Below are 23,216 nucleotides of genomic sequence, written 5' to 3' on the forward strand. Positions count from 1 at the left end.
AGATTAACTCTAATTCCTTCATTTTCCTCCCAATAACTACACAAATCTGAGACTAAAATTTGTATAAGACCTCTGGAGTTCCCCATGGAAGTCATGAATGCCCCACGTCACCACTTTTGGTGAGGACATTGGAATCAAAACGACCAGTAACAGTGATGTTAAAACTCACCCTGGTCTCTTTCTCTTTCCTCAAAACAAGCTGTAGTTCCTCTTTTAGTTGTTCCAGCTCAACCTGCCTGATGTCATCTTCTTCTGAATCAGTCATTGCATCATCTCCATCTATGGCTGTCAGTGCCGCTGTTAACAGAGAAAAGCGTGGCTCACACTTCACACAAAGTGTATTGGAAACAACCTCCAGGAGGATTAAACTCACAACAGGTTTATTACATTCTACTTATTGTACATTGGAAGGCAGTAGTAGAGCTGAGTGACCTAGATACTGATTAAAAACATCATACGGTTTCCAGTGGATTCTGTACTGGAATAGAAGGCAGCTGATTAGACCTAATGATTCGTACAATCTGTTTCATTCAGTAATCCATTCCCTGATTGAGCACAGAATCAACTGGAAATTTCAGTGAAGCCACATTGTTACCCTGATCAGGTCCATCCCTTAGGTGATTTGTGGGTGAGGCATGTAAGATAGAAAATCTAACCCAAGAGATCCTGAACAGCAGGCTCAATTGCATCAATGAGACATTTCTCACATTCTGCATTATAAGCTTATAGAAGTTAAACTAGCAAATTTAGTGTTGTAGTGGTATTGTTACTGGACTAGCAATCCAGAGACCTAGGGTAATGCCCTGGGGACCCAGGTTCGAATCCCACCATGGCAGATGGTGAAATTTGAATCAATTCCAGATTTCTATTTAAAAGTCTAATGATGATTTGCCATCCTTACCTGGTCAGGCCTACATGTGACCCCAGGCCCACCAGCAATGGTGGTGGACTCTTAAATGCACTCAATTCAAGGGCAATTGGGATGGGCAATAATGCTGGCCCAGACAGCAATGCCCACATCTAACGAATTAATAGGACAAAGAAAAGGACATCCTTGTACTGTGAGCACTCTTCGTGGTAATTGCCTGTTTTCACTTTACCCACATTCAGTACCGAGTCATTGGGTTTATACTGCTTTTTGGACTCAATTAGAGACATGTGAAGATCTGATTGTGGCACAGCTGACAGCTGCTGTTTATATTTTGCCACCACTGACAATCAGTACCGAGTTGCAATAGATACAATCCTGAAAAGTAAACAGTGTATGAAACTAATTTTGGGTTTCGCCCGCCAGAGAATCCGACTCGGTGGCGATCAGCAGCACCACCCACCGTCGCACATTGCCTGGCAGACCTATCGGAATTTCCCCATCCGGAGAAGATCAAGTACACCATCCGAGGGTCAGATGAAGGCTTCCACAAAGCATGGGGGCAATTAATAAGCCTGGTCATGGCACAGTGGTTAGCACTGTTGCTTCACAGTGCCTGGGTTCCAGGTTTGATTCCCAGCTTGGATCACTGTCTGTGTGGAGTCTGCACGTTCTCCGTGTCTGCGTGGGCTTCCTCCGGGTGCTCCGGTTTCCTCCCACAAGTCCGGAAAGACGTGCTGTGAGGTAATTTGGACTTTTTGAATTCTCCCTCTGTGCACCCGAACATGCAACTGGGGGCTTTTCACAGTAACTTCATTGCAATGTTAATGTAAGCCTACTTGTGACAATAAAAAAGATTATTATTAGAAGACCTGTTTGAAGCCAATAACGGATAGAAAGGGAGGAGGCAGGGGGACCAATAGGAACCAACAGGACCAAACAAAGCAGTCAGGAACAAGGCGGGGGTCCAGCAAGGGAGGAACCCCAGGGAAAGATCGAACAGGGGGCCAGAGGGGCCCAAACAAAGCCATAGGAAAACAACAAGATGAACGATAGATTATAACATCTATGATGGAAGAAAGGCCTAAGACAAGCCTGAATAACAGAAATGGTGAGGGAGAATGCCTGAGAAGGAAAAACATGTGCATTATAAATAATAACTGTTTCAATTATCTCTGTATAGTGTATAAATGTAAAAATTCAATAAAAATATTTATTTTTAAAAAACTAAGAGGGTAATGACTGGTGTTTTACCTACCTTCCTTTTCGTTTACATTCTGCTGGTCATCATTGGGCTCAGATGCTTCCATTTTCTCAGGCTGGAGGGAGGACTCATTCTTGCTCTGTCCATCCTGCACCAGCTCCTGAGAAGGTTAAAGAAACAGCTCAGACTAACTGGTTTAGAAATAATTATCCCCTCCAGGAAAATAGCTCACAACTGGTCTTCGGAGTTTCTATTTTGTGAAATATCCAGAAGTATTTCAAACTACAGCACTGACAGAATCAAGAAATGATTAGATAATCTGACATGCCAGGCAAGAACTGCATCCAGAAAAATCACAAGTGGCAGCCTGTGATTTTTCATTAATTAACCCCACAAATGCACTCTATGTCAGCTGCTCTCTGAAACATTTGTACTGCATATGTGCAGCAGGTGTAAAGTGCAGCCCTGCTCTCAAGTAAAAGATGATCAAACCTTTGACTATTTAGACAAGATATCAAACTCGGCTTCTGCCTATTCCATTCATTCAGATGGACGTTAAATATGTCATGACACTATTTGAGGAAGAACAAGGAGTTCTCTGATATTTTTTTTCTTTTAAATAAATTTAGAGTACCCAATTATTTTCTTTTCCAATTGGGGCAATTTAGCGTGTTCAATCCACCTACCTTGCACATCTTTGGGTTGTGGGGGTGAAATCCAACTCAATAGCCGAATCCTGCTTTCTCCCCAGAGCCTTTGATCCCATTCTCCCCAAGTGCTATATCCAGCCGCTTCTTGAATATATTCAAAGTGTGAGCATCAACTACTTCCTGTGGTAATGAATTCCACAGGCTCACCACCCTTTGTGTGAAGAAATGTCTCCTTATCTCTATCCGAAATGGTTTATCCTGAATCCTCAGACTGTGACCCCTGGTTCTGGACACACCCATCATTGGTAACATCTTCCCTGCATCGACCCTGTCTAGTCCTGTTAAAATTTTAGAAGTCTCTATGAGATCCCCCTCATTCTTCTGAACTCTAGCGAGAACAATCCCAACCTAGTCAATCTTTCCTCATTTGACAGACCCGCCATACCTGGAATCAGTCTGGTAAACCTTCCCTGCACTCCCTCGAGAGCAAGAACATTCTTCCTCAGAGAAGGAGACCAAAACTGCATACAATACTCCAAGTGTGGCCTCACCAAAGCCCTGTATAATTGCAGCAACACATCCCAGCTTCTATACTCGAAACCTCTTGCAATGAAGGCCAACATACCAAGAGAAACCCTGTTGCACCTTAACCGCATGCTGCACCTGCATGCTTACCTTCAGCGAATGGTGCACAAGGAAACCCAGGTCCCACTGCACACTCCCCTCTCCCAATTTACAACCATTCAAGGAGTAATCTGCCTTCCTGTTTTTGCTTCCAAAATGAATAACCTCACACTTATCCAAATTATACTGCATATAATTTAGATATTTTTTAGATACCTTTCTCTTCTTCACCTCGGTGCCCTCTTTGCCTCATACTTCACTGTATGGCTAAGGAAGTGATCGCATTATCTGCTCCTCGGCCTCAGCTTTAGACATGGGGGCTGGATTCTCCGCCCCACTACATTTCTATTTCACTCCATTGGTGGGAGGCTCCGGCCGGTCAATGGGGTTTCTCATTGTGGGGCAGCCCCACGCCATTGGGAAACCCCGGGTTACCGGCAAAACAGAGCATCCCAGCGGCGGAGAAACCAGCCCTGGATGTTTCTCTCAAATTTTTCCTAAATTTTGTTCTGGCCCCCACCAAATTTTCTTCCTGAGCCTCTGACTTATATTGGGATATAGTTACTTGAGCATCATCAATCTTCCTGTACCTGATCCAACTAGCCATTCTTCCTGTGTGAGCTTGAACAGTGAGCACTGGATTCTATTTTTCCACAGGGTGGGGAGTCGGATTTGGTAAAAGGGTGGGGATTTGTAGGCAAGTCTGCTCCTGTCTTCACCTGACAGCTGTCAAGTGCATTCTTCTATCAGGGACAGCAGAAGCCACTGGATAATGATTAGAAAAGGGAATCCAGGCTGAATTCTTTCTCTTTCAAACTGAAGAACACTAAACTCCTTGCCAGGCTCAGCTAACTCATCACCATCCAAAAAAATGGTGGAAAAGATGACTGCCACATCCCACATTTACAACAATCAACAAAACTGGATAAAAACCTCAAGGAATATTTCCCATCTGGAATTCTACATATAACTTTATACAATGGGAGCAAATGGAAGTTAATTGACTGTACCTGATTTTTTTTCTCAGTTTAAAGCAGAGTTTTATTGTAGATTGCAGCACCAACTCTGCAATGATATAATTCTACAGTAGAGGCAGCACTGGGGACATGGGCTCAAATGATGGTAGGTACACAGTGGATCTTTACCTTGAATTGCCAATGTTTCTGCTTAGGCTGGTTATAAGTGCACGCACAACTTGTACTGGCTCTTAGTTCTGTTGTTACAGGTAACTACTTGCATTGATTCACATATCTCTGGTGAAAGCTACATTTTGTGCCTTTGCTATGATGCTCTTTGTGTCTTACCCCCCAATTATGCAGAAAGGAAATTCTACTACGCACTAGGACTGCTGAAGTCAGCACAGGGCAGGTTTCATTTATTGATCCATCAAACTTGAAGGACATACATGGATTATTCGATCCTTTTCATGAAGAAGTTCCTTGAGGCGGGTTATTTCTGTCGGCAGCTCCAAGGAGGAAACATTGTGTTTGGTGAAATTTGCTGCAGCACGATCCTTCTCCACCAGCTGGTGACGCAATGTCTGAAGTTCATGGTCCTTCTCAGCAAGAGTATGCATCAACCTCTCTGCTGCATTCTGAACAATAGAAAAATAGCACACAGGAATTTATATTAAAACCGGTCTCACCTGACCATCTGCAGAGAGAGCAGCAAATGATATGGTTGAGATTCTAGCAGTCAGCTTTGTTCAGTTGCTGATGCTCTCATTCCAATGCATTATTAATGCACTGTTAGAGGTGTTGTTCATATTATACATAAGGAAGAAACATGAGAGACCAATTGGAAAGGTAAATCAAAGTTATTTGAAAAGCAGCTTCCAAAGGACAAAGGGAGCCCTGGTATATGAATTAGGAACAGGAGTAGGCCATTTAGCCTGTAATATGTGTTGTATCAGCAGATTATGGTACACAAGGATCTGATGCTGTGGATCTTTAGATATTTCTGAAAATAATCCACACAGAAACAGAGCAGCCGGGCAGCATATTACCTTCCTCCGTTGATCATGGGAGTTGATCGCTTGCAGCAGCTCTGCGACCTCTTGCTCGTGATCAGCTGTCAATATGCTCCTGTCCGTTAGGACTTCCTGCAGCATTTGCTCCTTCAGTTGCAAACGCAGCCTCAGCTGTTCCATCACCTCGTCAGACCCAGTGCTAACCTTGTTCATCAACACGACAGTCAGGTCCTGCCAGGGAGAATAAAACAAAAACACCGCACTTCAGCATGTAGATTGGTGTTCTGCACAGACATGTCATGAGGGACAATCCTAAATGATGTCTTTATTTGCGTGTTATTCTTACAAATGCACATTGCACCAAGGTTTGATTAGTGGGCACCCTCATTTTCCAACGAAGGGGTTTCACTTGCCTTTTAAATCACTAATTAGCAAGCTAAGGTAAAATTCATATGTGCACTATTTGAATACACGTATTAACTTGTTTACTCAAAACCAGTCGACTGTATTAAATGTGGAACCAAGGGAATTTAGGGGGCAACACGGTGGCGCAGTGGTTAGCACTGTGGCCTCACGCGCCGAGGCCCCAGGCTCGATCCCGGCTCTGGGTCACTGTCCGTGTGGAGTTTGCACATTCTCCCCATGTTTGCGTGGGTTTCACTCCCGATATGCAGGGTAAGTGGACTGGCCACGCTAAATTGCCCCTTAATTGGAAAAAATTAAGTGGGTACTCTACATTTATAGGGGGAAAAAAGGGATTTTATGGGAACATACTTATTATTATTGGGATGAATATTCATAGAACCAATAATTCCATTCAAATTAAATTAAGATGAGGAGAAATTCTTAATTCAGAGGGCTGTGAATTTTTGGAATTTTCTACTCTGGACAGTTGAGGATGCTCAGATGTCGAGTATATTCAAGACAGAGACTGATTGATATTTGGACATTAAGGGAGTTACGGGATAGAAATCATGAGGATTCTAGGGGAATTTGGCCGGTTTTCGGGGTATAAGCTAAATATGGGGAAAAGTGAGATGTTTGCGGTCCAGGCGAGGGGACAGGAGAGGTGATTGGGGGAGCTGCCGTTTAGATTAGTAGTGGGAAGCTTTAGGTACCTAGGCATTCAAGTGGCTTGGGAATGGGACCGGCTGCATAAATTAAATCTGGCCCGGCTAGTAGACCAAATGAAGGACGATTTTCGGAGATGAGACGCGCTCCTTGTCATTAGCTGGGAGGGTGCAGGTGGTGAAGACGACGGTCCTCCCGAGATTCCTGTTCATGTTTCAACGTCTCCCCATCTTTGTTCCGTGGTCCTTTTTTTAAACGAGCCAGCAAAGTGATCTCTGACTTTGGGCAGGCAACATCCCGCAGGTAAGGAAGGTAATGCTTGAGCGGAGTCGGGTAGAGGGCGGGCTGGCGCTGCCAAATTTTAGTAACTATTACTGGGCGGCAAATATAGCCATGATCAGGAAGTGGGTGGTGGGGGAGGGGTCGGCATGGGAGCTTATGGAGGCGGCTTCATGCAAGGGCACCAGTTTGGGGGCGTTGGTAACTGCGCCTCTGCCATTCCCGCCTGCACGGTACTCCACCAGTCCCGTGGTGGTGGCGGCCCTGAGAGTTTGGGGGCAATGGAGTAGACATGTGGGAGCATCGGTCTGGTCCCCAATCTTTAATAATTGCCGGTTTGCCACGGGAAATATGGATGGGGGGGGTTCCGGATATGGCGGAGAGCAGGGATTAAGAGGATGGGGGATAGGTTTATAGAGGGGAGCTTTCAGAGTATGAGGGCGCTGGGGGAGAAGTTTGGGTTGGCGAGGGGAAACAAATTCAGGTATCTGCAGGTGCGGGACTTCCTACATAAACAGGTGTCAACTTTCCCGCTCTTACCGCTAAGGGGGATTCAGGACAGGGTAGTTTCCAGAGGTTGGGTAGGAGAAGTGAACGTCTCAGACATTTACAAGGAATTTATGGGGTCAGGAGGAGACGCAGACCGAGGAGCTGAAGCGCAAGTGGGAGGAGGAGCAGGGAGGAGAGATAGAAGATGGTCCATGGGCGGACGCGTTGAGTAGAGTCAATGCGTCTGCAACATGTGCCAGGCTCAGCCTGATACAATTCCAGGTCCAGGTCGTTCATCGGGCTCACATGACAGTGGCCTGGATGAGCAGATTCTTTGGGGTGGAAGACAGGTGTGCAAAATGTGCGGGTGGACCAGCGAACCATGTCAACATGTTCTGGGCATGTCCTAAGCTTCGGGGATTTTGGCAGGGGCTTGCAGATGTCATGTCCACAAGGGTGGCGCTGAGTCCAGAGGTGGCGATTGTCGGGGTGTCGGAAGACCCGGGAATCCAGGAGGAGAAGGAGGCAGACGTTCTGACCTTTGCTTCCCTGGTAGCTGGGAGACGGATATTATTAGCTTGGAGGGACTCAAAGCCCCCGAAGTTGGAGACCGTGGCTATCGGACATGGCTAGCTTTCTCTGTTTGGAGAAAATCAAGATCGCCTTGAGAAGGTCACTGTTAGGGTTCACCCGGAGGTGGAAACCGTTCGTCGACTTCTTCGCGGAAAATTAATCGTCAGCAGGGGGGGGGGGGTTAGTTTAGCTTAGCTTAGAGTAGGGGGTTAATAAAAGTGGGACCTGTAAGGGAGGGAGACGGCTTTTTGCACTATGTTTATGGTTTCATGTATATTGTTTATTATGTTGTTGTTATAATACCAAAAAATACCTCAATAAAATGTTAATTTTTTAAAAAGGGAGTTACGGGAAATGGGGAAAGTGCGAGAAGGTGACGTTGAAATAGAAGATCGTTTTGAACATCATGAGTGGCATAGCTGCTTAGAGGAGTGAGTAGCCTACTGCAGTTCTTATTTTAAAGCTCCTATAGTTTGAATAGAGCCTTTTTATTTTCCCTGTGGATTGACTTGTTAACAGGATCTGTGTAACGGGGAGGAAAGCACAGTAGTAACCCTGATAGTGAAACAGGCTCTGAACAGATTGAAAACACATGAATCACAGCTCTTCTCGGGTCTAGAGTGCAGTAGAACTTTGCACTGTATGGACCCTGGGTTGATTACGAGCGTCGACAACCCAACTGGTTGATCACTGCAAAATTGTGGAATTGATTTTCTTTTCTCGGTCATTTTCTGGAATTTATTTTATCATTGCGCCATGTGTAGCATTTTTATTGTCAAAGCTTTGATTAAGTTTTTTGTTCTGTGGCCGAGTGAGTTCCCTACCTCGACTTCCTTGGTGCTGTTGTGCAATGCTGCCTGTAGCTGACTGCTGACTGCGTCCTTTTCTTTCAGGGAGTGGGCATGTTTCTCCTCAACCTCCTGTCTTAGCCACTGCAGATTCTTGTATGCCATTGTAATCTGCTCTAACTCCAGGTCCTTCACTTTCATGTGGCTCTCTAGACTCTGAAAATCGGGGAATAAAAAGATAACAATCACAAGCTCAGTTCAGATCAAGGCCATTCAGCGTATTAAATCAGGTAACTGCCATTTCAGATGCGCACAGATATCCCTCCGATTTTCTCAGTTTATAATACAGTACATTGAACAGAACTTACTGGATTTCAGCAATTCCTGTTCATATACACACACCGGTCTCCATTCCCATCCCCTCACCCTTGCATTTTATTTACCATCAGCGCCGACGTACTTTCCTTTTTTTATCAGAAACAAACAACATTGTCAGCTTTGGCTCAGTGGTAACCTTCTGACTCAAAGTCTAGAGTGATGAGAAGAGTCAGAAGCCCCATTTCAGGGTGCATAGATACATAGAACATACAGTGCAGAAGGAGGCCATTCAGCCCATCGAGTCTGCACCGACCCACATAAGCCCTCACTTCCACCCTATCCCCATAATCCCTCCCAACCTTTCAGGACACGAAGGGCAATTTATCATGGCCAATCCACCTAACCTGCACCTCTCTGGACTATGGGAGGAAACCGGAGCACCCGGAGGAAATCCACGCAGATACGGGGAGAACGTGCAGACTCAGCACAGACAGTTACCCAGCGGGGAATCGAACCTGGGACCCTGGCGCTGTGAAGCCACAGTGCTAGCCACGTGTGCTACCGTGCTGCCCTAAGGATGTGAGCATATGAATGAGGCAGACATATCAGTGAAGTGCCAACGGAATGCTGTACTGTCAGAGATTTTATCAGGTGAAATATAAACCAAGAATCGATCTGCCTACTCCTGTGGATATAAAAGATCCTGTGGCACTACTTAAAAAAAAAAAAAGAGTAGGCAATCTCTGTTGGTGTCAACATTTAGTCCTCAACCAAAGCTAATATGATCATTCATTTCACGGCTCTTTGTGGGATCTTGCTGTGCACACAATCCCTTAGTTATAACAGTGACTACACTTCAAAAGTAAGTCAATGGTTGTGAAGGGCATTGGGAAATTTGAATTCAACAAAAATCTAATAATGCCCATGAAACTATTGTTGATTGTTGTAAAAACCCATCTGGTTTACTGCTGTCCTTTAGGGAAGGAAATCTGTCGTCCTTACCTGGTCTGGCCTATATGTGACTCCAGACCCACAGCAATGTGGTTGACTCTTAACTGCTCCCTCAAGGGCAATTAGGGATGGGCAACAAATGCTGGTACAGCCTGCAATGCCCACATCCCATTAACAGATTTAAAAAAAGAAGAAAAAAGTGCCTTCTCAACCATGTGTCTATCTTTGGGCAGAGGGAAGGACATCAAAATCCAACTGAAAGGAGGCCAGACCACAAACACACAGGGTCCATAGTTTGAGCATCAACTCGCTCATCACATGTGAGCACCAGTGCCTCAGGAAGCTTGCAAGGCAAATCTCTGCTGACATTTTCAGCTCCTTGGAACATGGGGCGCGATTCTCCGCAACCATGATGGGTGGGAGAATAGCGGGAGATACACTCCCGCACCTCCCGCTATTCTCCCACACCCCCCAAAATGGTGTGTCCGGTTTTGCGACACGCCGCTCGGAGAAACGCAGGCTGCCGTTTTTCACGGCAGCCCGCGATTCTCCAGCCCGGATGGGCCGAGCGGCCTGCCGTTCTCGACCTGTTCATGATGGCGGCAACCACACCTGGTCGCTGCCGTCGTGAACATGGCGCGCCAGTTAAGTGTGGGGCCTGTGGGGGGCGGATCGGGGATCGAGCACCACGACTGTGCTCGGGAGGGGAGGGGCCCGCGATCGGTGCCCACCGATCGTCGGGCCGGCGTCTCAAGGGGACGCACTCTTTCCCCTCCACTGCCCCACAAGATCAAGGGGAGGGGAAAGACGGCAACCGCGCATGCGCGGGTTTGAGCTGTCCAACCCGCGCATGCGCGGCTGACGTCATCAGGCACCGCCGCGGCGTCATTCTTGGCGCGCTGGGCCGTGAAGCCAGGGACAAGACCCGGCGGCCGAGTTTCCCGGTACGGCCCTCCTATCCCCCCAGGGAGGGGAGAATAGGGGGCCGGGAGAGGCGTCCGACGCCGTCGTGAACCTCTCCGGGTTTCACGACGGCGTCGGGCCTTGCGGAGAATTCCACCCAAGAGTTTCTTCCTCATGGATCAGTGGGCACACTTTGATAATACTTGACACTGAAGGGTCTGACGAGGTGATGGAACAGCTGAGGCTGCATTTGTATCTGAGCAAATGCTGCAGCAAGTGATAACGGTCAGATGCATATTGACACCCCAAATTTCACCACATCCCAGGTCTATGCCTCTTGCCAGGTTCTGTACTTCTCTTTCAACTAGAAAAAGCAAGGAGGTGCGAGTGTGCAGATGTTAATGTCGTTGCTCCAGGAAAGAAGCTCAGAAAAGACCACCCATTAGGATATTGGGTTCTGAACTGAAGACACTCCTGTAGTTTTCGACGTTCCTCGTTTCAACAGAAACTAGATAAAAAAGATTCCATTAAAAGGTGAATTAAACAGAGTGAAGAAGAACCTTTCACTGCTCTAGTTGATCACACCATCCTTTCTCTTTCCTAAGTCCAAAGATGTGTAGGTTGGGTGGATTGGCCATGATAAATTGCCCTTAGTGTCCAAAATTCTATGATTAACCTAGGACAAAAGTTCGGCACAACATCGTGGGCCGATGGGCCTGTTCTGTGCTGTTTTTCTCTATATCTATATCTACAGATATAAACAGATGTGCAGTAAGTCCACTTACATTAATAGTCTCTTCATTATTGGAGAAGATGCAGCGGAATCTCTCCAGATCTCTTTCTTTTTCACGTAGAGCCAGGTGTAGCTGCTGTATTTCACTCTCCTTTTCTTCCAAGGTACTGAACTTGTCATCGATAGCACGCTGGAAAGAAAAAGTACAAATGATCTCCAACTCATTATCAGATCGATATGCTGTCCTGATTCTTGGAAAGTTACACAAGTCTTGAAATCTGAGACCCGAGCTAAATCACTTTGGAGTTGTGACAAATGAGTAATAATCAGTTAGTGAGTGCCTGGAAGCTTTGCATGTTAAATACGTTATGGAAATACAAATTGTTGTGAATCATAATGTTGCAGCACCGGTTTTCTACCACTGGAGGCATTTTAAAAATGTTCCTTTAATCAGAAGGATCTATTCATGTTTTTCCAATAAACTACTCATTGGACAATAGATTTCTCCAAGAAGTGAAAGTTTTGACAAAAACAAGTTTGGAATATGAAAAGTATATTCTGTCCATTAAGCTTTTTTCTTCCCCCACATACAATATAAAACTTTACCACATATATTTAGGGCCCGATTTCAACTCTGTACAAGTGAAAGTGAAAGGACTCAGAGAGATTTAAAAGCAAATCTTTATTTCCTGAGCGAACATTCATCAAAAATACTCCAATTCCGAAAAGCAATCAAGCAAGGTATCAGCATGTTTATCTATCCTTATACCTTCATTATTTAACCATAAGCGGTTATCCATGTCAGACAAGTCCACTTACACTGTGTGGGGACAAACATTCTTTTAGTCTCAATTTACGTTTCAGGCATGTTAATTTTTGCTTTCTAACCCCATGCTGACCAACCCATCTTGCTCAGATTGTTTCCAACAGCAATTTATAGGATTCCCAACTTAAGCTCACTTGGTTGCACTCACTTCCTGGCATGGGTTTGAATCCAACTCAACTACTTGAATACATAATCTAGGTTGGCGTTCCTTCAAAGGAGTTTTCGTTATTGGATGTACCATCTTTTATATGCAACATTAAACCAAGATCCGATCTACATGTTCAGCATTGCAACAGCTTGGGAAGGAAGCTAGGGAATATTTTCCTCATCCCCAAGACTGTGCATTAATGGTGTAAAAGAGCATTTAAACAAAAATGAGGATTAAAAGAACATTACTTTCAAAGTTAACAAAGTACAAGCTATCTTTCAATTTAGTCATTATAAGTTTAGTGGAATAGACAGTCACTAGTACTAGGAATATTAGTAAAGGAAGCCTGAAAAGGCTTCAATTGAGTAATAAACAATATCCTTTATACATTAAGCGTAAGTAAATAGGTAGCAAGATACTCTGACCTACCTCCAAAGCTTTATCTCTCTCTTTGATACGTTCTCGGAGTTTATCTACCAGTGCATCTCTTTCTTCTCCACTTTGTTCTTCATTTTGCTGGCATTCAAAGAGTTCAATATATTGCTGCAAACATACAAAGATAATTCCTGGAAAATCCTTGGCTTTAAAACAGAATTCTTTCACGTTGGACACCTGGCTGCCTTGTTAAAATTAAAATCTTGCTGTAGTGGCTGTTGAAGGATCTAAATGAAGAGCTGAGGCTCTGTCAACCCAACTCCCACTCATCATGAAGCTTAGCACTAAATCCCCATACTTCCATAATCATTTTGAAACCTGACTTGCTCACTCACTGTAAGAAGGGCTGATGTTAGAAACATTAAGACTGCTGAGACAGTGGAATTCGAGTTTTTTACACAATTGCGGCAGAAATAATTTTGAGACTATTTGTGTTCACCGTTATTAAAATGTAAGTTAGACAAAACTGTCAGCCATCACAAATAAACATTCTATGTGGAAGTCAGTGATGTCAGAGTCCTTTCTGTTTATTTCATTATTTCCCCTTTCTTTTATTTTGACGTTATCACTTTTTATCCTTGAATGAGTAATGGACAAGTATTTTTTTAAAATAAATTTAGGGTTCCCAATTCATTTTTTCCAATTAAGGGGCAATTTAGCATGTCCGGTCCACCTAGCCTGCACATCTTTGGGTTGTGGGGGCGAAACCCACGCAAACATGGGGAGTATGTGCAAACTCCATACGGACAGTGACCCAGAGCCGGGATCGAACCTGGGACCTCGGCGCCATGAGGCAGCAATGCTAACCACTGCACCACCGTGCTGCCCAATGGACAAGTATCTTTAAGTCAAGCATCAGAAAGGAGTGAGGAATTCAGAAGTTACAGAGAGAACACTCTGCTTGATCGAACAGGAGACCTCAGATGTTTTGGCACGAGAGAGAGATGGGGTGGGACTCGGTTTGATTGATTGCCTGGTGGCCAATGAATTGGCCAAAAGGTCACACTCTGCTCAGGAACAGGTGGTAATTGCATGCTATCCCAGTGGGTTGGTTCTCAGAGACCTCAGGGAGCAGTTGAGTCCAGACGCACAAAGACATGAACCTGCTTTCTCCCCCTCTCTCTCTCTCTCTCCAGAAAGGCTGTAAGTGCTTTTTGAAGCTGCAGAGAATGAATCTACAGGGAACCAATATGGGCTACAAAGACAAGGACCTGCTCTCCACCTCTCCAGAAAGACTCAAACAACAGAAACCTGAATGAATCTACCGCAAAAGTCCTCAAACGAAAAGCAAAGTTTGAAGAGGAGTAGGGTGCTGTAAACAAACATCTGAAATTGTACTTATGATTTTCTCCCCTCTCCTCAGTGTTTGTCTGCCTTGTGTGTATACGTGTGTGTGTATATATTGTGGTGAGTTAGATAACAGTTAACTAGTTGCATTTGCTGCATGTTTCATTATCGTTATTAATAAAAAGTAATTGTTTTATATTTACAAACCTGGTCACTGTAATTATTGGGCAGGCAAGGGCCAAAGACTTCGGGTATTTTTCTAAGAATTATTGTATAATTCACTTGTACTGCGACTCTGGGTCACGGGAGGCTGGGACTGACCATGCACTAGCCAACGGTGCTGTAACAAAGTTACTAACCATGTTAACCTTCTCTTCAGTAGCTGCACTTTACCAATACCTTGGTAAGAGACCCACCATTGAAATACATGGAAGGGTGTACATGATAAGATAACAACTAAACATTAGAAAAAGTGAGGGTTTGTTCAATTTTACATAAGTACATTTTTAACGGTGACACATCTTAAATTTTGTGAAACAACCTCTCAGGCACTGAGAATCAAAGTTTACAAGTATGCAGTCCCATATCTTCAGATTTTAATTATTGTTGAAATTTTAAAATAAAGCATTTCTTTAAAACATTTTTCTGTCTCTTCTTTCTTTCTCTTAATCCAATACTTCTTTCCTTTTCTATTTTGTTTCTGTACATGATATGACAACGGATCATAGCTCAAATTACTTTTAAATCATAGATTATCATAGAATTTACAGTGCAGGAGGCCATTCGGCCCATCGGGTCTGCACCGGCTCTTGGAAAGAGCACCCTACCCAAGTCAACACCTCCACCCTATCCCCATAACCCAGTAACCCCACCCAACACTAAGGGCAATTTTGGACACTAAGGGCAATTTATCATGGCCAATCCACCTAACCTGCACATCTTTGGACTGTGGGAGGAAACCGGAGCACCTGGAGGAAACCCACGCACACATGGGGAGGATGTGCAGACTCCGCACAGACAGTGACCCAAGCCGGAATCAAACCTGGGACCCTGGAGCTGTGAAGCAATTGTGCTATCCACAATGCTACCGTGCTGTGTTTTTTTTAAAAGGTCATACAAACCAAAGATAGCTCAGAATGTAAATTCTGAGGACAGCACAATGGCACAGTAGTTGGCACTGCTGCCTCACAGCTCCAGGGTCCTGGGTTCAATTCCAGCTTCAAATCGACTGTATGTGTGGAGTTTGCACTTTCTCCCCATGTCTGCGTGGGTTTCCTTGGGGTGCTCCGGTTTCCTCCCACAGTCCAAAGATGTGTAGATTAGGTGAATTGGCCATGGATTGGCCATGTTAAACTGCCCCTTAGTGTCCAAAAGGTTTGGTGGGGTTACGGGGATATGGATCAGGATGCTCTTGCAAGGGCTGGTATAGACTCAATGGGCCGAACGGCCTCCTTCTGCACTGTAAATTCTATGATCTACGTAATTCAATGACTTTCTGAAAAGTTCCTGTGTAGATTAAACATAGTCTCAAAAGAGATTGTGGAATATCGCACCCGGTGGTTGGCAAAGAAATTCAGACAGAGACACTTGAACGGTATAGATGCAATGCAAGAACTGAACTGTAATCTCTAGTGGTTGCAGAGATAATGGAAGCTGATTACCATCTCAGCAGAAACCATCTCCTATAAATTATAACCAGACTGTGGACATGGTGTGAGTTGAAAGAAAGCAGTTTCTGGCCGAAAGACATGTTTCTGTTTTTCCCTTTCCAGGAACATGCAAGGAAATGGGTTAAAACCCAACAGCAACCCTGGTCTCTGTATGCTAGTCCGTATTCTAGTTCTTCTGTGTTTGTGTTTGTTGTGAAGGTCACAGCTGAAGATCATTCACGAGTCTCCCTGCGCTTGCAGGTAAAAAGAAAAATCTCTCTCTGATTGCTGGAAGAAAATCACAAGTCAGCAAAGCCACAGTTGAAAAGGTAACAGGGCAACTCCTTGCAGCTAATCTGCAAAACCAAGAATCTTCAAACCAACTGCTCAATGCTGAAATCAGCACTACGGGAATCACCCAACTTATTGTCTGCAGTATTTCGCCATCTACTCCTCACGGACAAGCCAAAGACTGATTTTTTATATCTTTTTCAACTTTTAGTTTTGGACTTATTTCTAATCTGTGTATATAGGTTTCATTTTATTTTTTTTCCTGCATTTTAGAAACTAATAAACTCACTATTTCTTTAACTCAAAAAGCCTGGTTAATTTGGCTCTTTTTAAAAGGAAAATACATTTGGACAGGGAAAAGGTATCCACGAGAAATGGGGTCCTTTTTAAATTAACCTTCTCACAACCACTTGATTGAGTAACGAAGGGGAGGCAGTGCATCCCTCCTCACGCAGGAGCATAACAATTTAGGGTATCTCAGCCACGACAAATTGGGGAAACTCGTCCAAGGGGCAGTTGTAATAATGATTACTTTTCCTGGTTCAGACATTGTAACCAGTAAAGATTCTTCAACCTGATTTGTTGGGTAGACATATAGTTGCTTGCCCTTTCACAGTGGTACCAGATCTGCCGTGGAGGATGCTTGCCGGAATGGATTTCTAATCGCTATCAGTTTCAGTGCAAAAGTCCATAGAAAGTCCATGTGCAAGAATAATTGCAACAAATGGCTGGCATCATTCAGTCACTGCTGATTGCAATATCTGAGTCATTTTCTGATTTAACCTGGGAAGTCTGCTACTTATAGACAGTAAAACACTAACAAATATTTAATTAAAAAAAGAACCTATATTTATGCAGCACTTTATCACATCTTTCAGCAGAATCCCAAAGTATTTTACTCACAATGACTTGCTAGTTCAAGTTTATAAATATATGGGCAGCATGGTGGCGCAGTGGGTTAGCCTTGCAGACTCACGGCACCGAGGTTCCAGGTTTGATCCCGGCTCTGGGCCACTGACTGTGTGGAATTTGCACATTCTCCCCGTGTTTGTGTGGGTTTCCCATCCACAACCCAGTGATGTGCAGGCTAGGTGGATTGGCCACGCTAAATTGCCCCTCAATAGGAAAAAATGAATTGGGTACACTAATTTTTTTAAAAGTTTATAAATATACAAGTAAAAGTAGCAGATGTTTTCAGACAAATAATGCAGTGAAATGATTTAGAGTTTATTATCCCTGAGGTGTTTGTTGAGGGACAGGTGCTGGACTGGAAAGTGCCAGAACTCCCCTGATTCCTTTTTGAATGGGGCTGTCTTTTACGGTCTCTCGCTGGCATTTTTGAAGGCAGGGGTGTCTCGTAAAATACAATGGGTGGGCTACCCACTGTCTTTCCACCTACCCCAACCTACCTCCCATATTATAGCTGGGGAGGTGTCAGGCTGCCAATCCGCCCGTGGGTCTATGGAGGTCCTTCAGGCAATTAGTGGCGTATTAAAGGCCTCATTTTACCTCCATTGCTATTTTACAGGCAGCAAAGGAAGGCAGAGGCCAGAGGCGAAGCCCAGCAGCTGTCAGTGTCTAGGCTACTGTCGGGCAAAAGGGTTACCATCTCTGATGGGTTCCTGTGCCCATCTGAGGCACCACCTCTCCCAAGATCATATCGCCCCTTTAGCCTCCCCACTTACCTCGAGCACTCGGCCCCCATTACCCTCCTCACTCTCGCTGGACTCTGCCAGGGAGGCCCGGCCAAAATCCCAGACTGATCTTGGGCTGGATTCTCCGATCCCCGACGCCGAAATCACGTTCGGCAAAGGGGCGGAGAATCCTCGATGAAATCAGGGGTGGTGCCACTTTCACAAAGCTCCGCCTCCTGAAAAGCGGCGTACTCGAGGACTACACCGCACAACTTCGGACTCAGGCCTTTGCCTGAGGCCCGCCCCACGATGCTCCGTTCCTGACAGGCCGGGTTCTCGATGGTGTGGGACTCTCATGGTCTCATCTGTCGGGAACTCAGCGTAACGGCTGCAGACTCAGTTCAGCATGCCAGTCAGGGGAGGGCCGATCCGTGGGCAGGGAGGGGCATTATTTGGGGCTGGGGCTACTGTGGGGAAGGCGGTCCTGTGCGTGCGAGCCGGCCAAAGTGGGGGCAGAGGGGGACTATTTTTGCGGGCCGGATCCGCGGGCTGCATCCGCCATGAAGCACGGCGCAGCCACTGCAGGCTGCCGCCGTGCATATGTGCGAGCACAAACCCAGCATTGCTCCAGGCCTTATCAGCAGCTAGAGCTGAGAGTTCTAAGCTGCCTGGTTGCTAGCCCCCCCACCCCCTCCTCGCACTGATGGGACTACAGAGCTGTTGGGCAATCTGAGCAACCTAGAACGGGATTCTTCCAGATGGGGGCAGGTGTCCCACTCTGAATCAATTCAGGTTGCTCCCAACATATATCATTGCAGGGCAATCAGATTCTGATTCAATGGGTTGAAGACCAACTTTTCATTCAGGTGTGTGTGTGTGGTGGAGGGGTGGTTGGGGGGGGGGGGGGGGGGGGGGGGGGGGGGGGGATGTGCCTCCATGCAAACTCCAGCTCATGGAATCTTTAATGTCCACCTGAACCACCAATACATGTCAATGGACAGCACCTCTGATGAATCCCCACTCCTTCACTGGTGCACTGAAATGTGCTCCTGCCCCGGAGTGGGGTTTGAACCCACATCCTTTTACTTCAGAGTCCATGCTCTACCAATTTGACAATGTTGGCATGCACAAGCACAGGGGCTCAATCCACCTCAGGAACTTCATCAATTTTGCTTCTCAGTCCTCTGCTAGAATGTATATAGGTGCTATTCTGGAAACCTACCCTCTTCTCACTTCTGGTAAGAATCAACATAGCCATCTGAGAATAACATAATGGCATGAGTTACAAAAAATCAGCCAGGATCTTGCTTCTGACTGCTATCCGGTTCGGACTCTTCTTGGGAAGTGTGTGTGAACTGAATAAGGCTCAGCTATGATATACTCGCCAATTGAATAGTTTTCTCACTGAAGGCACCAGCACAAGAATGAAGCATAGGAATTTTGAGGAGGTACCACTGGGCTGCCAATAATGGTGGTAGTATAGCCCAGCAAGACATCTGAACTTCAACAGAGATGGGAGGAATGGGAAGATATCCCGCAGAAGGGATGAAAACAATGGAGGGAAAGATGTGTATCTGTGAGACAAAGAGTAACTGGATTGTGTTGCCGTGAGGTTCCAGGATTGGGTGCCTCTTCGTACCTGCAGGAAGTGCTCTTTATCCTGTAATCTCTCTTTCAGGCACTGGATGTTCTCCCCCTGGACATGGGCTTCACGCTGATGCTCTCTCTCCAGGGCTTGATAGTGCTGCTCCTTCTCCAGGAACTCCTGGCGCACCTGTTGCAGTGTGTTGCGCAGATCCTGAATCAAACCACCAACAGCTAAAATTAGTGGTCGCAAGTCACAAAACAAATACAGATTCTCTGCACCAATTAGCACTCAAAGGAACCATATGCCATAATTAATTTTGCATATATGCTGCAGGTCTAAAATTAGCTGCAATATTGCATCCCAGAAACAGTAAGAAAACAGTGGAAAATCCAGATCAGTAGCAGATGCAGAGATATTTTGGTGAACAAGTGCAAGAAATTTGACAGTCATGAGACTTGGGCATAGTTAATAAATTATTCTTCACCAACATCCGCTCTAATTTTTAAATCGGGTGTACAGCCTTTTCATTTAAGCATGTGGGCCCTTTCAATTTATTTTCTTGGTTGTGCACGTGCGGTAATTTAAAGGGACCAACTTGTACTTGAACTGCATGGGAACTTCCAAGTTGCTGTGTGGACACACAATTTAGAAAAAATGCGCTCTTTACCTCGGGGTCCCAGCTACAAATCCAGCCAGTTTATCATGTGAAAGATTCTTTTGTCTCAGGTAGTAGCAACATGGTTCAAAGTGTTTATTTTGGCACCGCCACCTGGCACAGATGGAAACTCTCAGACAGAGAGGCTGGAAGGATTGGTGCCAATGATGGAAAAAGTTACACAAGTAAATTAGAAAGTTCTTCTCCATGTTTGTGGATAAGGCAGAATATTGGAATCTATATCCAGTGTGCTACAAAATTCCTGATCTGGCAATATGCCTGACAGCAGATAATTTCATACCCGAATAAATGCAACCTCAACTTAGTGAAAAACAAAGAACAAAAAGAATACTGGGCCAGAAAAATATCTTAGCCAATGCAATGCATGCAAGGAATATATACACATGGATCTGAATTTTCAGGATGGAGAGTGCTTGGAGCCTGTTGTCTGGAGAATGAAGGTACTGATCCCACTGTCAGGGGGTAGGGGTAGGCCAGAAGGAGTGGGGGCCTGAGGATTCCATTCTGTGAGGGGAAGGTACCCCTGTCTGAAGGGGTCTTTATTGATATCCCCCCCCCCCCCCACCGGGCCCCCGCTACCTATTTCCTGCCCTAGATCAAGGGTAAGACTTTTCTGTTTTCCACCCTCGGTCATTGGGTGCTCACCAGCCTGAGAATTGAAGCTGGGCGGGAAAAGGCAGTTAAGTGGCCACTTCAAGGTCCTAATAGAGGCATGGGTGGACTTCCCACTTGAGGCCCTGTCTGACCCATTGTAATGTCGCGCCTGGTTCAGGGCGAGCGGGAACTGAGAGGGAATCCTGTCCGCGCTATTTTACATTACCCTCCCCTCATCCAAACCTTCCACCTGAAAACCAATTGGGGAGGAGGACGGGAGTGTAACATTCTTCACTTCAAAAAATTTTACAAATAACACCAAATGCTTACTTGATTGTGTTTAATGGTAGCCTCCTTTTGCTGATGCATCTCCTCCAGTTCAGACTCAATCAGTTCTTTCCTCCTTCTGGCTTTAGTCACCTCATACTCTTTCTGGCGTATTAGCCTTTGTCTACGCTGCAATTCGAGCTGATTGGAAAAGGAGGTTCTTTGTAGTTCCAGCAGCTCAGCTTGTTGTTGGGCATGTGGAGGTACCGCCTGCCCATTAATACTCTGACAGGATGCACAACGCTACAGTCCAAAGAAAACAGAAATGTGTATGAAGTGGAGTATAATGAGAAATAGGCAATATACACAAGCAATAATGAAGATAAAATGCCTTTTTCCATCTTTCAAATCTTGGGTGGAATTATTTAAATTTAAATTTCTTCGTTCAACATCTTGAAATATTATTCCTTACCTCAAGGGTAAGCGGTCAGGCAGATAACTTACTATAAGGGCTCAACTTCCATTATCCTTGGCTCAAAGGAAATGCACTTCCCGTTCCGCAATCTGAGCACAAATCTAGCTTTACACTTCAGTACAGTAGAGACAGTGCTGCACTGTAGGAAGTGTCATCTTTCAGATGAGGGGCAGAATCATCTGCTCTCACTGGTGGTGTGTTTGGGGCTGGGAAGGGTGGTGTACTTGAACCCCACCACCTTTCCATCTCCACCAGAAATAAGTTCTAGGTGGGAAGGCCCATGGTCAATGTGCCTATCCCACTACCAATTGAAGCCTTGAAGTGGCCACTTAATAACCACTTGGGAACCTCAGCCCACCACCAGCTGCCAAAAGAGCCACCACCACCAGTTTAACCCAGCTGCAACTTGGCCTGTGGCATGCACAACAGATAAACCCGTGGTGGCCACTTGTTACCTTTGGCAGGTGGGATCCCTCCATCAAAGGAAATCAGTGTCTGATCAAGGGACTGGATTTGCTCTGGAATGAAGACCCTGGGTGCAAGTCGTGCCCAGTGAGAGCTGTTGGACAATCAGAGGCCTGCAGGTCTTGGGCTTTGCAACACCGCGTGGAGGGCAATGGCTGTAGCCAGGAAGAGTTTCAGGATCACAGAGGACTCCGCTACATGTACGGCATGCCAGGGGGATTGCTGGTTTGCACAAATTCGCTATTTTACAACAAATGTATTTAATTGGTTGTGAAGCACTCTGGCAGGTCCTGAGGTTGTGGGACATCAAGTAAATGAAAAAACTGTGCAGAACACTCAGACTTCCTGTCCAGCTTCAAATAGCGAGGGGCAGGTGGAGCATTAGTTCAAACTCTCATTTTAAAAATGGCACTTCCAACAAAATGCAAATTCATTAGTTTAATGCAAATGCTCAACTCGAACAGCAGCCATTTTCTGCTATGAGGGGATCGCTAGCAGCCTTTCTTCACTATGAGATGAGATAATATGGCATACCATTGCCTAAAATAAGTAAATTCTCAAACTTAACAAAGCAGGGTTGCAGGATTGATCTAGATCATCTGGTGTGTGGCAGTGATGCGTGCATTGCCGTTCCGCACAATGTTTTCAACGACCTGATAATGCTATCCATTTTCAGCCCTTATCTTCCGATCCTGACTGAAACAGAAACTGATCAGTGGAGTCTCGCCAGAAAGTTCAGTGAGTGAGGATACTCAGGGGAAAGAGAGGACAGTCTCCCTTTTATAAGTCTGCAGTCGTCAGTAAGTTTTTAAAGAACCAAGGGCGCGATTCTCCGCCCCCCCCCCCCCCCCCGCCGGGTGGGAGAATAGCGGGAGGGCCTCCCGACATTTTTCACGCCCTCCCGCTATTCTCCCCCCCCACGCCCGATTCACTCCACGAATCGCCGCTCGCTGTTTTTTTACGGCGAGCGGCGAATTCTCCGAGGCCGATGGGCTGGGCCTTCACGCCCGTTTCAACACGGCAGCAAACACACCTGCTCGCTGCCGTCGTGAAACTGGTGCCAAATGCCCGTTTGGGGCATCAAGAGGCCCGATTGGCACGGGAGCTCCACGACTGTGCTCGGGAGGGGATAGGCCCGTGATCAGTGCCCACCGATCGTCGGGCCAGCGTCCAAAACGGACGCACCCTTTCCCCTCCGCCGCCCGGCAAGATCAAGCCGCCACGTCTTGCCAGGCGGCTGAGGAGAAATACGCCAACTGCGCATGCGCGGGTTTGTGCTGTCCAACCTGCGCATGCGCGGCTCACATCATCTGCCGCTTCAGCCGCTGTGACGCTTGACGTGCTGCCTTGACGACCGTTGTCAAGGCTGCGCCGCCGTGACGACCGCCGTCAAGGCCGCACCGCCGTGACCGCGCTCCTAGCCCCGCCCGGGGGGGAGAATCTGCCCCCGAAGTGGCCATG

The 23,216-nt window shown here is 45.9% G+C and overlaps 1 protein-coding gene across 15 annotated transcripts in view; it reads right to left on the reverse strand.

The window, feature by feature from the left end:
- The window catches only part of LOC119964697 (phosphodiesterase 4D interacting protein), a 695,800-nt gene that overhangs the window by 219,179 nt on the left and 453,405 nt on the right, over positions 1-23,216 (reverse strand). For all 15 annotated transcript variants that reach the window (XM_038794557.1, XM_038794548.1, XM_038794556.1 and 12 more), the window contains 9 exons: positions 20,879-21,118; positions 19,330-19,488; positions 12,824-12,937; positions 11,473-11,610; positions 8,552-8,731; positions 5,352-5,546; positions 4,752-4,940; positions 2,127-2,232; positions 170-297 (listed from right to left, as the gene is read on the reverse strand). In XM_038794557.1, the coding sequence (XP_038650485.1) occupies positions 170-297; positions 2,127-2,232; positions 4,752-4,940; positions 5,352-5,546; positions 8,552-8,731; positions 11,473-11,610; positions 12,824-12,937; positions 19,330-19,488; positions 20,879-21,118 (1,449 nt within the window). The remainder of the gene's footprint in view (positions 1-169; positions 298-2,126; positions 2,233-4,751; positions 4,941-5,351; positions 5,547-8,551; positions 8,732-11,472; positions 11,611-12,823; positions 12,938-19,329; positions 19,489-20,878; positions 21,119-23,216) is intronic.

Source organism: Scyliorhinus canicula, chromosome 4, assembly GCF_902713615.1.
Source record: "Scyliorhinus canicula chromosome 4, sScyCan1.1, whole genome shotgun sequence".
In the NCBI taxonomy this organism is placed as follows: domain Eukaryota; kingdom Metazoa; phylum Chordata; class Chondrichthyes; order Carcharhiniformes; family Scyliorhinidae; genus Scyliorhinus; species Scyliorhinus canicula.